The 16,281-nt window shown below is 37.7% G+C and overlaps 1 protein-coding gene across 2 annotated transcripts in view; it reads right to left on the bottom strand.

Moving 5' to 3' along the window:
• Positions 1-3,032: 3,032 nt before the first annotated feature.
• The window catches only part of LOC110102670 (synaptotagmin-4), a 48,366-nt gene continuing 35,117 nt past the window's right edge, over positions 3,033-16,281 (bottom strand). For both annotated transcript variants that reach the window (XM_020831104.2, XM_028692956.1), the window contains 2 exons: positions 9,332-9,637; positions 3,033-3,530 (listed from right to left, as the gene is read on the bottom strand). In XM_020831104.2, coding sequence (XP_020686763.1) covers positions 3,315-3,530; positions 9,332-9,637 — 522 coding nt within the window. In that variant the 3' untranslated portion in view covers positions 3,033-3,314. The remainder of the gene's footprint in view (positions 3,531-9,331; positions 9,638-16,281) is intronic.

Below are 16,281 nucleotides of genomic sequence, written 5' to 3'. Positions count from 1 at the left end.
TAAGGAAATGAAAAAAAAAGGAAAATAAGTAATACCTTACTAACATTATAGACCTCCTCAAGCAATTATCTGCCAAAAAGTATCACTAAAAAGAAGATGCTAAGAAGAGCCATAAACAACTCTACAAAAGCAACAAAATTGTCAATCTCTATCATATATCAAAAATTATTTTTTATGGATTTTTAATAGCCCAAGATTTAAAATGGAAGATTTTCTTTTCTATTCTCTTTCTGTCTTCTTTTATTTTATTTATACATCAAATGTTCATTCATTTACAACAAGATCAATTTGACATCCAAAGCTGATTAATTGCATTAAAGAAAATAAGGGCTATTATAATATCACCTTTATGTGTCAAGCTATAATGCATGAAAATAAGATACATGCTTCATGATCACTTCTCTTCTTCTTCATATATGTGGTAAAATAAGCAAGAAGTAAGGAAAATAATCAAATTCCAAAAGAAAGAATGCATAAGCAAGAGTTAAATTATAGATTATAAAGATGACTCTTGAAAGGTCTAAGTATGCATATTTATGATAGATTTTCTTATAATAGGGGGAAACATCCTCCAATTAACTATAATATGAGTTTATTTTAATTTAAAATTTTATAATTACATTTATTATCAATAGCAGAATCTATTAAGTTATTTTAATCATTAACAAAATTATTCAAGTGCTCTCTCTCTCTCTCTCTCTCTCTCTCTCTCTCTACATACTTATTCCTTTCTAACCTCTCTTCTAAAATTAGACACCTTTATGTTACTAGAAGACCTCCCCTTAATTTCTCTTTTAACTACTCAAGTACTATAAAGAAGATGCATGGACTTATCTATTGCGAAGAAGAAAGGAAGGAAGAAAGAATAAGACAAGGATAAAAAGGATAAAAAAATAAAATGAAGAAAAGTTATGATAGCCATCCAAGGAAGGAGAAAGATGAGGATAATACATCAAGTAATTTCATACTAGTCTTTGCTTTCTAATTAATCTCTTTTTAATGCATTCTCTCTCTCTCTCTTTAATGCTATGCTTAACAAATATTACCAGTAGAATTGCATGGCAGTAGTATTTCGAAGCTTTGCTCTTGATTCTTATTCCATGGTCGAATAGCTGATAAGAAATTACATTTAATTTCTTGGGTCAATACTGCCTTTCCTTTGGGGGGGGGGGGGGTCGGTCTCGGGATACCTTCTTTTGAAGTCGATATACCTTCTATTGAAGTATTTTATCATGCCAGCTACTGCTCTTTCTTGTGGAGATTTTTCACTAGAGACAGCTTGGCTATCTCTTCGTTTAAAGCAAAGTATTTATCTCCTTAGAACTCACTCCCTTCTAATGCTTCTAAATTCTGGAAGAATTTCTGTGCTACGGCTCATAAGGTTAAAAGGTTAATTTCCTTGAATGTATCTCCCAACTGCAACTTTTCGATGGAATGGAATCACTGGTGCAACGAGAAGTCACTGCATGATATTTTACCTTCCTTTAAGTTTGAGCGATTTTTTGTCAATTGCTACATTAACAACAATCTTTGGGCCCTTCTTACATCTGTCCCAGATTTGCTACTTTCTGGGCTCTCGGGTATTATCATTTGTGAGCTACCAGCTATATCTTGGGATGGCTTACAAAATCCTACCTTCTTTACCTTTTATTCCACTTATTTTTTTCATTTTGAAGAGGTCGGATGGTATAGATTTATCTGGCATAAACAACACTCTCTTCAGTATTCCTCTTATGCCTGGATTGCAGTTTTAGGCAGGTTAAAAATAGCTGACTTACTTCTTATGAGGGGCATTGATGTTTATACAACTTGTTCTTTCTGTGATGGGGGCAATGAAAATCTTTATCACTTGTTTTATAGCTATGATTTCTCGTTTGATGTTATTTCCAATCTTTTGTCATTTTTGGATGCCTTCCTCCTCAGGACGAACCTGATGCAAAATTTTTGACTTCATTGATGGTTCTCATGAATTTTCTAGTTGGGAAAAATATTTCTGCCATCTTGTCATATGCAGCTCAATCTATTTTCTATGGAAAGAAAGGAATTATAGGAGATTTGATAATGTTTGGAACAATCCTTCTAGGAAATGTTTCATTATTTGCCAAGCTATTCTTCCTAGAGTTAGGAGATGGAAACATTTTGACGATCTTAAAGGCTCTTTTGCGATGCTCAATTGATCTCTTCTTGGTGCCGTTTGATTGGTGGTTTTTGTGGGCTATTATGTCGGTATTACATTTTTCAGCTCCCTTGGACTACAGTGGTTTTCCTGTCGGGTGCCTTAAATGATCTCTACGTTATTCTTCCTCTGCAACCAAGGGGTGTCCATTTCCTCGTGGCAATACCCTGAGCCCAATTTTGATTCTCCCCACCTTTTTTTTTTCCCTGTTCTGTTGATCCTGTAATTTTGCTTTTTCTTCCGTTTTGAAAGATTTTCTTTTTTTTTTCTTACCAGTTTTATTTTCCTCACATGTAACTATTTTTTATCAATGAAATTTGGGCTATATGCCCTCTAACTTTCCCAAGAATAAATAAATAAATAAATTGTTAATTTTTTTTTTTTCAAAATTGAGAGGAGTTTTAGATTTCATTTAGGACAACTTTCTTATCAGAGATTATAGATACCAAAATGTTAGCTCTTATTTTGCTTATTTTAGCCCTATTTATAGTCCTACTACTATTGTTGTAAGAACAACAGACTATACATCTGATAATTTCCATTATCTTCCCAAGCTACTCTTCATATTCTTTGAATGAACTCATGGAACTCTGATCATTAAATAAAATGCAAATTTTAAGTAATTTCTTAATACAACAGGAAATTCAATTATATTTTGCAGAAATAATCACCTAAAAATCTAGCCAATCCGCCGGTAATGCTAATTACCGGCAAATTTCCAGCGGATTAAAATTCAACAGTAATTTGGTCGTCGGAAATGAATTTCCGGCGAAAATTATTCCAGCAGATTATAGGACGGAAAACGGCGTTTTCTGAAGGAGATATCAGCAATTAATTGATAACTGCAACTAAAATCTTGCAAAAATAAAGATGGGTTATAATATCTGAAAGAAATTAGCAGTCCCATTATTTTCTGTTCACAAGAAGTTATAATTAAAATTAAAGAAAATTAAACTGAGTTCTGTCTCACTCTCTCATCTCTAAGACATCACCATATTTCACAGCTAAAATAAGAAAGGAAGAAAAAAATAATTGAATTTTGTTCTTCTTGTGAATATACACTGCTTCTCACTATATCAAAGAGTTAAAACTACTTTCCAACTATGATTAATACTATCTAAAAATCACTGATTCTGCTTCAGTATGGTAATGAACTTGGAGATGAAGACGACCTCAAGATTTCATGGCCAAGATCGTTTATTTTGTTGACCAGCAATGTCTTCTCCCTTTCAAGGGAAAGAATATAATCTTCCTTTGCGTCTTCTGCACTCTCAAGTTCACTTAGAGCTGACGATAAACCTTCCAGTTCCCCGTCAGCTACTAGTCCTTGATAATTCTTCAAAATCTCCCTCATCTGTTACATTTTATTTAATGATAAAAAGAACTTCAGTTAGCTCAGAGATCTGGTAATCATGGTTTCCTTTAAAACAGAAAGGTAGATTTTCTTCTCATAATGTGAGGATCATATATATATTCTGCAGTAGTGATGATGAGAGATAAATATTATATTGGCATACGAGCAAATATACTTCAAAAACTTCTTTCCAAAAACAGAAAAATCTACTTTGTTAGTACTCGTACAGTCCAAAAAGATTAAAATTAGGACCTAAGCGCTTAAAACTGTTTTTTTAGATATAGACTCTCAGATTTGAATACAAATGTTACAGCGTCGTCAAGGGATATACAATCTTTTGAATACCATCTACGAATTCAATGCATCTTCTATTAACATCTATAGTGGACCTCTAACTTCTACAATTAACAAAAATCTTTTAGAAAATAATTTTCGAGTAAAACATAATGATACGTGTATTTATAATGGCAAAATTCATACATGCTCGATAATGAATAAAATACAGATTATTCCAGGAGAAGAAAAAGATGATGTAGGCTCCAAAAATTCGCACTCCGGCCTCCTCTCTTTCGGGAGAGTTTTAAAGAATTAGGTTCTGGGGTAAATTTTCATAAATTGGGTTTATAGATAAGACATTACCCAGAGCTTTCGCCCTTATTTTGCAAGGACTTTAGATCCGAGTTCTGGTTTCGTATAGGCGCAAACCACTATAGTTAATTACCCCTCCTGATAATGAGAGAGAACTTTCGATTAAGGCTAGTCTTCAATCAAATATGTGGAGATACGTGTTATCTGACGTATAATAGCAGCATGGGTTGATATTTGAGAGTTTGATATTTAAAATTAGAAATTTACCATCTTGCACTTAAAGCGGATGGTGGGGAAGTGATGATGGACCCGATCAAGATCCCATGGTTCCGTTATCCCGGGTCATCATGGTCCCTAGTCAACTTAGTCAGAGGAGGTAGTCGACCAACCCTGACAGAAGGATCCTTTGTCGGCAACCATGGGTTGCATCGTCCAAGCATGGGTTGAATATTATTTGCCTAAGGGGACAAATTTAAATCCATCTTAGCTGACAGTGGGTTTTGTGCCCTATCGATCATATCCTATTGATTCATATCTCAAGGATTTAGTACCATTAGGGAGCTTATGGGCTCTGACCATGACCATAATTTAGTGGTGTTATTTGGCGACAAACCAGCCCGTTCATAAGACCCCACTTATAACCATTTACCTGCGGTGCCCTTTGGCGGCAAAACTACCAGTTAGAGGACACATGCCATGTTCTTGCCGGCAAGAGATTATTTGAAAATGAATCCTAGTGATATTATCGACCAAACATTAGTTCTATGTGAGCTGAAGTGATATTTAAATTTGTCCACCTCGACAAATTGTTGCGAAGGATGGATGAGTTTTTCTTTAAGCATTTGATGATTAATTTCGATTTTAAATATTTGAATTTGATATTTTCTTGGAGTTTTGAAATTCACAACCATTTGGGAAGTCTTCATGAATATTTGGAGTTAACCCTTCCGGTTGCGATCTACATTCAACATGGCGATCATCGGGCTATTATGAGCAATTGTATTTTGTTGGTTGAACTTGTTGACTCTGTTAGTTGCCAATGGAGGATCAAGTTCGTCGCAGGTTTTATACCTTTATAGGTGAACTTTTCTTGTTATAGGCCTTGCAGGCATAATATTAACATATTAAAATGAATATCTCAGTCGACATCGTGATCATATATTTGTTTGATAGTTCGAACCGTGTCAATTCCTATCCACTTGAATAGGAGGATCAAGCTTGAACTTAAGTTTATTTCTTAACCCACACAACATCCTCAGATGTCACGTGTATATCCATAACACACTCGTCGAGGCCTACGCAGGTATTTAGGGGGTATTTTCATAATTATCTGTTGAACCTTGTCAACTCTGTCTAATTGCTGATAGAGGATAGAGTTCATTATCGGCTGTATGCTTTTATTAATGGATTTTCCTAGTTATAGACCTTGAAGGCTTCATATGAACGTAAAAAAGAAATGTCTCGGTCGATGCCGTGACCATATATTTATTTAACGGTTCGAGCCATGTCGACTCATATCCATTCACATAGAATGATCAAGCACGGATTTAAGTTTATTTCTAGACTTGCACAGTATCCTCGGACACCACGTGTATACCCATAACACGCTCGATGAGGCCCATGCGGGTATACGATTGCACATACATTTTCTTGTATTTGTGTATATACATATTGCAGTGTATGTGTGGGAGTATTTTAAAATATTTATTGTTGATCAGCTATGCAGGAACCTGTCATTTGAATATGCGCGACGCTCTATTTGAAAACTTGTAGATACTTTCTGTCCGCTTGTATGAGTGTTGCAGATCCGGTGGCGTGGTATAGCAACGTATTGAATTTTATTTGCAGCGCATTGATAATGGAGTTTAGCTCATTCATCTTCTACATGTTGTCATCTTTGTCAGCGTTCAACCTGCAGGATGGTATTTCTACCGGCAGATGCACTAAACGGCATATCAAGAACTTTCTACCTATCATCTGCAAGTGAATTAATCTATTCGATGTAACAACTTAGTGTCACAAATCTGCTACTTATTCGATGTAACAACATAGTGTCACAAATTTGGTATTTGTAGGCACTCCCATTTACTGTCATTCTTCGTATATTTGCTTATAGACAATATGTTGAACTCATGTTGGGTCTCCTACAACTAGGGGTGTCAATTCAGGTCGACGGGTCGAGTTCGAGTCGAACCCGAGTTGACCTGGCTCTAAACAGGTCAACCCGAACCCGACCCGTTTTTGTAAACGGGTCGGCTATCTCAACACGGACCCGACCCGACGGGTTACCGGGTTGACACGACCCGACCCAGTTATTTAAAATGGAAGCGGTAGCCAGCAGCGTCAGCAGGCGCAGCGATGCGGTGGCAGCAGGCGCACAGCGGCAGACTAGGCGGCACCGCGGTCAGCGACCAGTCGGCACTCGGCATGCGTCGCGACTCTCGATTGAACCCGAACGGCCGAATTGCAAGCGGGCGCAAGGCGCTGACACTAGAGCGGCGAAGCCGAACTGGGCTATGCGCCTCTGAAGCGCTGGCACGCGAACCGCGAAGCCTTCGGGCAACCGGGCTGCCGGTCAGGGACGCGACTTGACGCATCGGGCAACCGGTCAGTCGACGTAGGCAGCCGGGAAGAGATCAGTTCCGGTTCGTTTTCGGGTTCCCGGGTCAACCCGAACCCGACCCATTTCATAAACGGGTTGACCCGAACCCGAATTTTTCCGGGTCGGGTCCGGGTCAGGTTTCGGGTCGGGTTAAAAATTGACACCCCTACCTACAACGGCTCGTAGGAGCTTGCACTTATCATAATCCTTCTGCAGCTTATCTTCTATAGTTGTTTACATGCATTTGCATTTACCACAGCTCCTTTACATAAGTCTGTGGGTATCATATTTTGTGCCCGATGGGCCTTCTACAGCAGTTTGTGGGTATATGACCCTTCTACATTCGCTTCATAGATGACATATAGTGTGTATGACAGGCCCCTTGCAGCAGCTCATGGAAGCTTGCATTTCCTGCATGTCTTCTTCCTTTGCTTGCAATGGATCATAGTACTTGCTTGATAACCATTCATCATTAACTTCAAAGGTGAATTGACGTCTAATGCGCATTATTCATTGTCGTCACTCTTAAGTAGATTACCGTGTGCATGACAAATCTTCTACATTTGTTTACAGATATCCAACACATTGTAGATTTCCATCTTTTCTTGCAAATGACACCTCGCACGAATACCCATATGCACAGGAGATTTATCATACCAGCAGCATATCCCTTCTTGTCATTTGCATGCAGACCGATGCATTCATTTGCATGTCATTATTTACTGTTGATTGAGCTATATTACACATCATCCACCTCTTAATACTTGTTGATTGTCATCACTTGCGGGGGTCTAGTGTATTTGTTTATACTTAAGTGATATTAGTTGTGTATGTGCTTCGGTGTTCTTATTTATGAACACATTGGTATTTATTGTAATCGTCTTGTCTCCCTTCATTGTCAGTAAATGAGGTTATGTGCTTATCACAAGTCTTTTTCCTTATGCAAATAAACTGACGTACTTATGCAAGCGTCATGTTCATGTTCATGATCATGTGTAGGAGATAGCATTTCCTTGTACACACGTTGTTTTTCGTATGTAATGAGTTCCATGTTTGCTCGTTGACGCTTATGTGAATATTTTAAATTAGCATTTGGTGTTCACATTTCTATTATGCATTTATCAAATTGGTGTTTGGTTCATTACTTGTTAATTTAAGTCTTATTCCTCGTAGTTATGTTTGATTCAAGTTCTATGTAATGTCTTTCGGTTCAAGTTCAATGTCCACCGTGCTCATTTTGAATTCAAGTCTATTGTGGTTTATTCATGTTCAAATTAGGTCCATTGTAGTTTATTTTCTATTTAAATTAGCCTTCGCTTGTTCGATGTCAAGTCCCCTGTAATTGTTCAATTTGGTCCCCTGCTTTTGTTCAAGTAATGTCCGTCTTCAAACTTAGTTTCTGCAGTCTTTTGGCATCTCCCCTGTTTAGGGGAAACTACATGAGTCTTAGCCTGTCTGCCATGTTAAGAAAGACATATACGATCGATGTCGGACGATATTGTGACTGTATTCTTCAACCCCACCACGTTAAGAAAGACGTGCATGTGTCTTCAGGGGTACTTGTTTGAAAACGCATAGTTCTTTCCGTGCCGGCACTGAAACACATGCGGGTACTTAAATTTTGCCCTGTCGTTATAAGATTAGCACGCACGAGGCTCGCCTGTCTCAGCGTAACTGCCGCACCGAATTCCCTCCCACCACGCTAAGAAAAGCGTGCATGAAGGATCCCTCGGTGCGCCGCGAAAACCGAAAATAGAACTTTGGAGGTTTTGAATTGAGGGATTATACATGCTTGACGTGATGCTGACGACGACGTAAAATGTGCACAAATGGGTAAATTACACAACATTTCCCTTCTTTTCTTTGTCATATTTTCTTTTTCCCTCTGTTTTTCTTTTTCTTTTTCTTTTTCTTTTTCTTTTTACTTTCTTCCCCTTTTTTGCATATATGTATATATATATATACACACGTGTATATATATGTAGGCATATACACATATATTACATGTGCATAAACATATATATTCGTGGCACTAATAATATCGATATGAGTAGTTATCAACATTAGCTACTAGTGCCAGTAATACAGATTGTGTCGCTTAGTGGTGATAACTAATACTACCAACTGATAATAAATATAACTAAAAAAAAAATGGAGTAAAAAAAAGCTGCTGTAGTGATGGAATTTCACCTAATTTATGGACAAAGAGGAAACTAATGCAGTTAAAAAAAAAAAGGAAACTAATGCAGTTAAAAAAAGAAATTGGTGTATTTGTTTACAGTCAATTTTGTAGGCGTCTAGTTATTTACAGTTAATTTCGTATATATATGGTATATATACAAAATAAATAAAATAGCGCATTCCAGTGCAGCTTGGTGGCTTGTTAGACCGGCCCATCCTGGGCCGGTTGGACCAGTCCAACAGGGACCGGTCCAATTCTACGCGAGGCGGAGACGGACGGGTCGGGCGGAAGGCGCGATCCGCGTGGAGCTGGAGGATGTTAAGAAAAAATCCAAAACAAAAGATGCAAATTATGACGCCAGTTACTAGGACAAATTAAAAGGTAGCATTGCAAGCATCAGGGTAATGTAACTGAACTACAATAACTCACCTTTCCAGATATTTTGTGCGCTTTGCTTAAGGAAGAAACACGACCAGAATTTTTTTGTTTATTCTGGACTTCTGGAATTCTTCTTGTTACTCGGACATGGATCTCACCACTTCTTACTCCTTGCAAAGGTATCCACTTATCAGCTACTTGATTTGGAGGCAACATTTCATATTCTACCGCACAATCACCAATATTCGTTTCAGGCAGCACAGCATTGTGATCCTTCACATGCAAAACCAAGCGACTACCCGTGTCAGGAAACTCCAGAGTTTGATGCCACTGCGGATGCAGAGTTTTGTATATAACCTGCAGGTTTAATGGGCCATTAGATATTAGAAGCAAGATAGGGAAGTTCAGAATCAGATAAAGAGCAAAAAATGGTTAAAAGAAGGAATTTAACGTATGTTGGTGAAATTTTGTCACTAATCCTCAACGGATTAGGATATTTTGTGATCGAGCACGACATAGAAAATAGTATATTATCTCAACAACAACAACATCAAGCCTTTGTCCAACTACGTGGGGTTGGCTACATGAATCCTTTTTTCGCCATTGTATCCGGTTAAAAGTCAAATTCTCATTTAAATCTAATAAAGAAAGATCATTTCTAATATTTTCTAACCAAGTCTTTTTAGGTCTACCTCTACCTTTCTTAACATAAGTCAAATTTAATGCCTCAACTGTCCTAACCGGGTCATCGGAAGGCCTCCGTTTATTGTGACCAAACCATCTAAGGCGACTCTCTCTAATCTTATCTTCCACTGGAGCTACACCAACCTTTTCACGTATATGCTCATTTCGTATTCTATCTCTAAGGGTCAAGCCACTCATCCACCTAAGCATCCTCATCTCTGCAACACTTAACTTAGTATTATGCTTCTCTTTTAATGGATAACATACGGAACCAAACTAATTGGTTGAATTGAGTTTATTATATCGAAGGATAAAAATATCATTTTGATATAGACTCAATGACAAAACTAATAATTTTATGTTTTAACATAGATTTCCCCCTATTTAATATTTGGTTGAATTGAGTTTATTTTATTCTGATGTATGGATGTCTCATAGGGGTTGGGGCAAGCCCTTATAGTTAATTACATCTCAAGCATTTATTACTTGAGAATACCTTTGATCAAACTAATTGTTTTTATAGCCATTAAAATATTGACTAATATTTTTATTTTGAAATTTGAAAAATTCTTGTTCAAAGATTTGGTCTTTAAGAATTTCAAATGAGATGCGATCAACTTTAAAGAAGATTTTAAGAATAGAAGCCAAATGCAGAAAATGTAGGAGCACTTGATTCAAAGAAACTCAGAGGCGCTCAATCTTAAGTTGGGCTTTACATTTTAAAATTAGATTTTGTTTAAATTGACTAATGTGATTTAAAAACTTCGGGCTTATATTTTAACAACATAGGTTGAAGAAAATGCTTGAAATGTGAGGGCTTATAATCGACTGGAATCAATCTTAGTCTCAGATCACAAATCTAAACTGAGGGCTACTGACAGGCAATACCTCAAATCTATGTCTAACGGAATGCAAGGGAATTACAAATTACACCTCACGTAAGGCTAAATTTGTCTGGCCTCTGGACTTACAACCCTGTTGTTAACGCCTTTTTCGTGTCGAATTGGTCCCAATATAGTCCAATTGAACTTGATCAACTCATTTGAGGCCCGTCAAACCCAATTTTACTCAAATTGGCGTTGAATCGAGTCTAATTTTCTCAAATTAACACATTCGAGTCAATTCAAACTCAAATCAACTGAAACCGAGTTTGATTCAAGCTCAAAATCCAGCCCAATTGATTCAAAATAAGTTCAGTTGAGCTTTCCAAATCAAATTATGCTTCCAACGGCTCCGATCTTCTCTATTTTGGCTCTGTGCACGCTATTTTCTATCGAATCCCATAGCAGACCATCCCAGCTCAGACAATCCTTCCAAATTTGTGAAACTAGGACACGAGCAGGCCTTCTTGGTTTTCTCCATGCGAAATCAAGAAGGGTTCCAGCATTCGGTCTTCTGCTTCCTGCATAGCCCTCAGCATCTACTATCCATTTTCTCACAAAGAGCACCTCCAGCAGCAGATCCCCTTTGCCCACTACCACTCTAATCAACCAAACCTCACTGCCTACAGCAACCATCACTACCATCTCCAAGCTCTCAACCCAGCAGCACCTCTCACTCCTCCCTTCCAACCACCCAAATAGTCCACTACTACCACTCACCAAGCCTGCAGCTGACCGCACCTCTTCTCCTCTACTACACAGCAGCTTCCCTCCACTGTTTGATTCTCCTCCAAAGAGCATAGCAGCTGTAAGAAATCATAACACTCCTTCACCTGCAAACTCCCATTCACATAACAACAATTGTATTATCTCCGCCTCAATGAAGGAAACCTGCTCGTGCTCCCCTCACACCCTCCATTCAAACAGAAACCCACAAAATCAAACACCTATTTCTCTACACTTCCTCCTACACCCTCACCTATCAAACCCAAAACCATCCAGCTGCATTTCTCTAACAACCACCTCCACTCCCTCTTCTATAACCCACTACAAATCCAACAACAACTGTCTTCCACCACAACTAAATTCCACCATCACACTTCAACTCAGCCGAACACTTCCCCTACTCCTCTACCAACTCAGCCCAATAGCCCTATCACACCCTGATCCAACCCAAGCAGCCCATCTTCTCCAAACAGCCTTCTCTACCTACATAGCCCTTTCTCCCTACAAACAGAAAATATTCCCTTGGCCTCTGCTTTTTCTCCTTGATTTTATTATTAGCAGAAGAAGTATTATTCTTAAAAAAAGGAGGATTAAAAAAAAAAAGAGGAGAAATTGTGTTTGATCCCTCGTCATCATCAACATCGACACCGTCACCGCTTCACTTGCAAAAGTATAATGATTCCTAAACTCAAAAATATTCAAATCTCATTTTTGGTGCTTGCGGGTGAACCTTGTACATGCTTTTCTTAGCGGGCGAACCTTCACGCTTTTCTTAGCCTGACAGGGACACTTCTAAGTACTCATGTATGTGCTTATATGCCTGCGGAGAAATTATCAAGCTTCAACGCAGATACCTCGAAAAAGCATACACGCTTTTCATAACGCGATGGAATTGAAAAATGACGGCCGCGGTGCCGCCCGACACCTACCATACATGATTTTCGTAACATGGTGGGAAGGCCTAGTTCCCCAAAATTTTTCTAAACGGGAGAAATGTTGGGAAGCTGCTGAAATATATATTAAAAATGAATATAACTTTAACAATCACAGGGAACTAAACTTGCAAAACTAATAAATAGGAAGCTTGACATTAAATTAATAAATGCATAGTCACACTAAAACTGCAAACGCTAAGTAGCAGTCTGGATTCTTCAAATGAACATCAATAAGCAAAAAAGGATTTGTGATCTTCAACATAACTTGGATATTCAAAGGGGCATATAATTTAATTGCAAGCAAATATACAAAGCCCTTAGCAAGTATCAAAAGTCACCTAAGAATGTTAATAGTTGATGTATAACACTCACATCAGTCATGTAAGCAAATAAATCAGTTCCTAACAATGAGGGATAGATGCATGAACACCACGGCACGTTCATAAGCAAGACATAGAACTTGCCCGCAAACGGTATTAATGAAATCAACATTGTGCAACAGCCCTTCTATAGGTGATAACAAGTGGCATGCAACCAACGTGATGAGTCTCTTACAAGTATGAACAAGAAGATTGCAGTGAGCACGACATACTATCGATTGTCAAAAGAAACTAGCGTCTAATAAATACAAGCACCTACGAGCCACTGTAGGAGGCTTATCATATGTGCAGCAGCTTGCCTATGAGTTAAAATAGCAAGTTCATAATTTCCCACAAGCGCAGTCAGGGAAAATGCAATGAATGCAACATACTATCTACGAATGAGGGTGGATAAATCTGCAACAAATGCAAGAACCTACAAGCCGCTGTAGAAGACTCGCATGTACACAACGTTCTATCTTCGAGCAAATACATAAGAGTTGTAGTAAATGCAAACACTACAAGCTAAGTTGACAATTTTTTAATGATCGCTGATGACTTACACGCAAAATTTAACAAAGCTCGCATAGCACGACAGCTCTCCTGTAAGAAGCAACCCGTAACACAGAGCTACGACCCATTACAGGAAATGTTGGAGAGTCGTGTTGAGCACAATTCACTAACATGCAATAACTGGTTGCTCCTAAATGCCTAGCACTGGATCACAAACAATGTTAGCAAAGCTTGCATGACAGCCTAGCTTCATAAAGCAGTAAAATGACCCACAACACAATGCTACGATTCACTTGTAAGTAGAAGCAAAAAAATTTATAGTAAAACTACAAACCACAGGTAAACTAAGGCAATGAATTTATGGCGCAAGGCTGTCATATTAGATAAATCAGCTTACTTGCAAGCGACGGGTAAAAAGCTCCCGACACACCGCAGAGCTTATTTGCAGGCTGAAGTACACTTCCACGGTCAAAATACTGAAGAAAATAATATGAAAAAGATGAAATAAGATAAATTGCACCACCTATACACGTCAAACGAAACTCAATACGTTGCTAAACAAAGTCATCAGATCTGCAATATTTATATAAGCAGACAGAAGGCATTCACAAGCCCCTCAAGAAAACTCGTGCATCTTCTAACTGATGATCACTTGCACAATTAATCATATTTGAATATTGCAAAAACACCCCTTCATGCATTAAAATGCACACTGACACATTCATAATATGCGTGTGTTTGCAGGTTGCACTATACAAACACATCATTTAAAATACAAAATACACCATGTTGTGGCAACACATTGCATTAGCATGCAAAATGCATAGTGCATATACACATTGCAACATATGAAATGTGATACGCAAGTATACCATCCAATATGTAAAATGCACCGTGTAGCGATAACGCGCTAAACCGACATGCAAATATTTCATGCACTACATGAAAGCACGGAATTATCATGCAAATGCATTATGTATGCAAATAGGCAATGTACGAATGTATTATACATACATAAAATACAAATACACCATATGATATGCTAATGCAATAGGCACTACATTGCATACCAACATATCATGCAAACATGGTTAAGCAATGCACAAATGCATATGCCAACATTCATGCATACATGAAAATACACAAATGCCTATGTGAATATGTTAGCATGTAGATGAAAATAAGTGCATATGTAGGGATACCGATGTGTAGTACATACCCAATGCATTACAAACATATAACCACTACATAAATATATTATGCAAAGTACATGCAAAAGCATATACCTGTATAGACCCTGACGAGCGTGATATATGTATACATGTAACATCTAAAGATGTTGCGCGGGTCAAAAATAAACTTAAGTTTAAGCCCGATCCTTCTATGTGAATGAATAAGAGTCGATACAGCTTGAATCGTCAAACAAATACACGATCGTAGTGCCGATTAGAGTATTTATTTTATACGTTCATATTAGGCCATTAATGTCCATTATAAGAAGATTTCATTAACAAAAGTATGAAGCCAACGACGAACATAATCCTTTGTCGGTAAATAGATGGAGTCGACAGAGCTTAAATCGCTGAACAAATACATTATCTAGTGCCAACCGAAGTATTTATTTTATACATTCAGATTAGGCCATCAAGGTCTATTATAAGAAAGATTTATCACAAAAAATGTAAAATCTACGTTGAGTCAATCCTCTGTCGGCAAGTAGGCAGAGTCGACAAGGTTCTGCCAATAAAGTGAAATTATCTGTAAACACCGATGATTGTCGTGTTAAATGTAAATCTCAATCGAATGGGTTAACTTTCAAAGACCTATCAATGATTCAAAGCTCTATCTTCATAAATGATATTAATGTTTAAAATTGAAATTAATCATCAAATGCTTAAAGCAAAATATTCATCCACCCTCCGTAACAGTTTGCATAGGTGAACAAGTTTGAAAGTCACTTTAACTTATAAAGAGCAAATATCTAATCGAGAATATTATTAGGATTCATTGTCAAATCATCTCTTGACAGTAAGGACGTGGCACGTGTCCTCTAATAAATGGTTTCGCCGCCAAATGACGCCAAAGATAAACGCTTACGATCAGGTCCCTCTAAGGTTTTGTTGCCAAATGATACCACTAAATTATGATCATGATCAGAGCATATATGTTCCACAATAACGCTAAATCATTGAGTAATGAATCAATAAGATATGATCGATAGGGCACAAAGCCCTATGTTAGCTAAGGTGACTTCAAATTTCTCTCCTTAAGGAAACAACAATCCTAAGTCTACAAGGTACCTATAGACGACGCAGCTGCTGACAAGGATCCTTCGGTTAGGTTGGGTTGACTACCTCCTCTAACTAAGTAGACTAGGGACCATGATGACCCAGGACGATATAACCATGACATCTTGATCAGGTTCATCATTATTTTCCGCACCATATGCTTTAAGTGCACGGTGATAAATTTCAATTTACAAATATCAAATTATGTTGCTATTATACTATGGATACTATGTATCTATTTGACAACTAGCCTTAATCGAAAGTTCTCTCTCGCTATCGGGAGTGGTAATTAACTACAGGAGCTTGCGCCTATAGGAAACTTGAACTAAAATCATAATGTCCTCACAAAATGAAGGCGAAATCTCTTAGTAATGTCATCTAAAACACAATCTACCTTCTAAAAATTTACCTCAAAACTTAAACGTTAAAACTCTCCTCGCCCAGATATGAAAAAAAAAGGGAGCCACGAAGAGGCCGGACTGCAAATTTTCGGAGCCCACATCTTCAAAACACAAAGTTCCACCTCAGTATACTCCTGATAACTAAGAGGACATAACTCTTAATTGCTAATCAAGCTTCCTGGACTTAAAGCTTATAACCTTCTAACATTGATAA

The sequence above is a fragment of the Dendrobium catenatum genome, unplaced genomic scaffold (genome assembly GCF_001605985.2).
Source record: "Dendrobium catenatum unplaced genomic scaffold, ASM160598v2 fragScaff_scaffold_201, whole genome shotgun sequence".
Classification (NCBI taxonomy): Eukaryota; Viridiplantae; Streptophyta; class Magnoliopsida; order Asparagales; family Orchidaceae; genus Dendrobium; species Dendrobium catenatum.
Note: the sequence above shows the minus strand (reverse complement) of the source record. Positions and strands in the feature narration are given on the sequence as shown.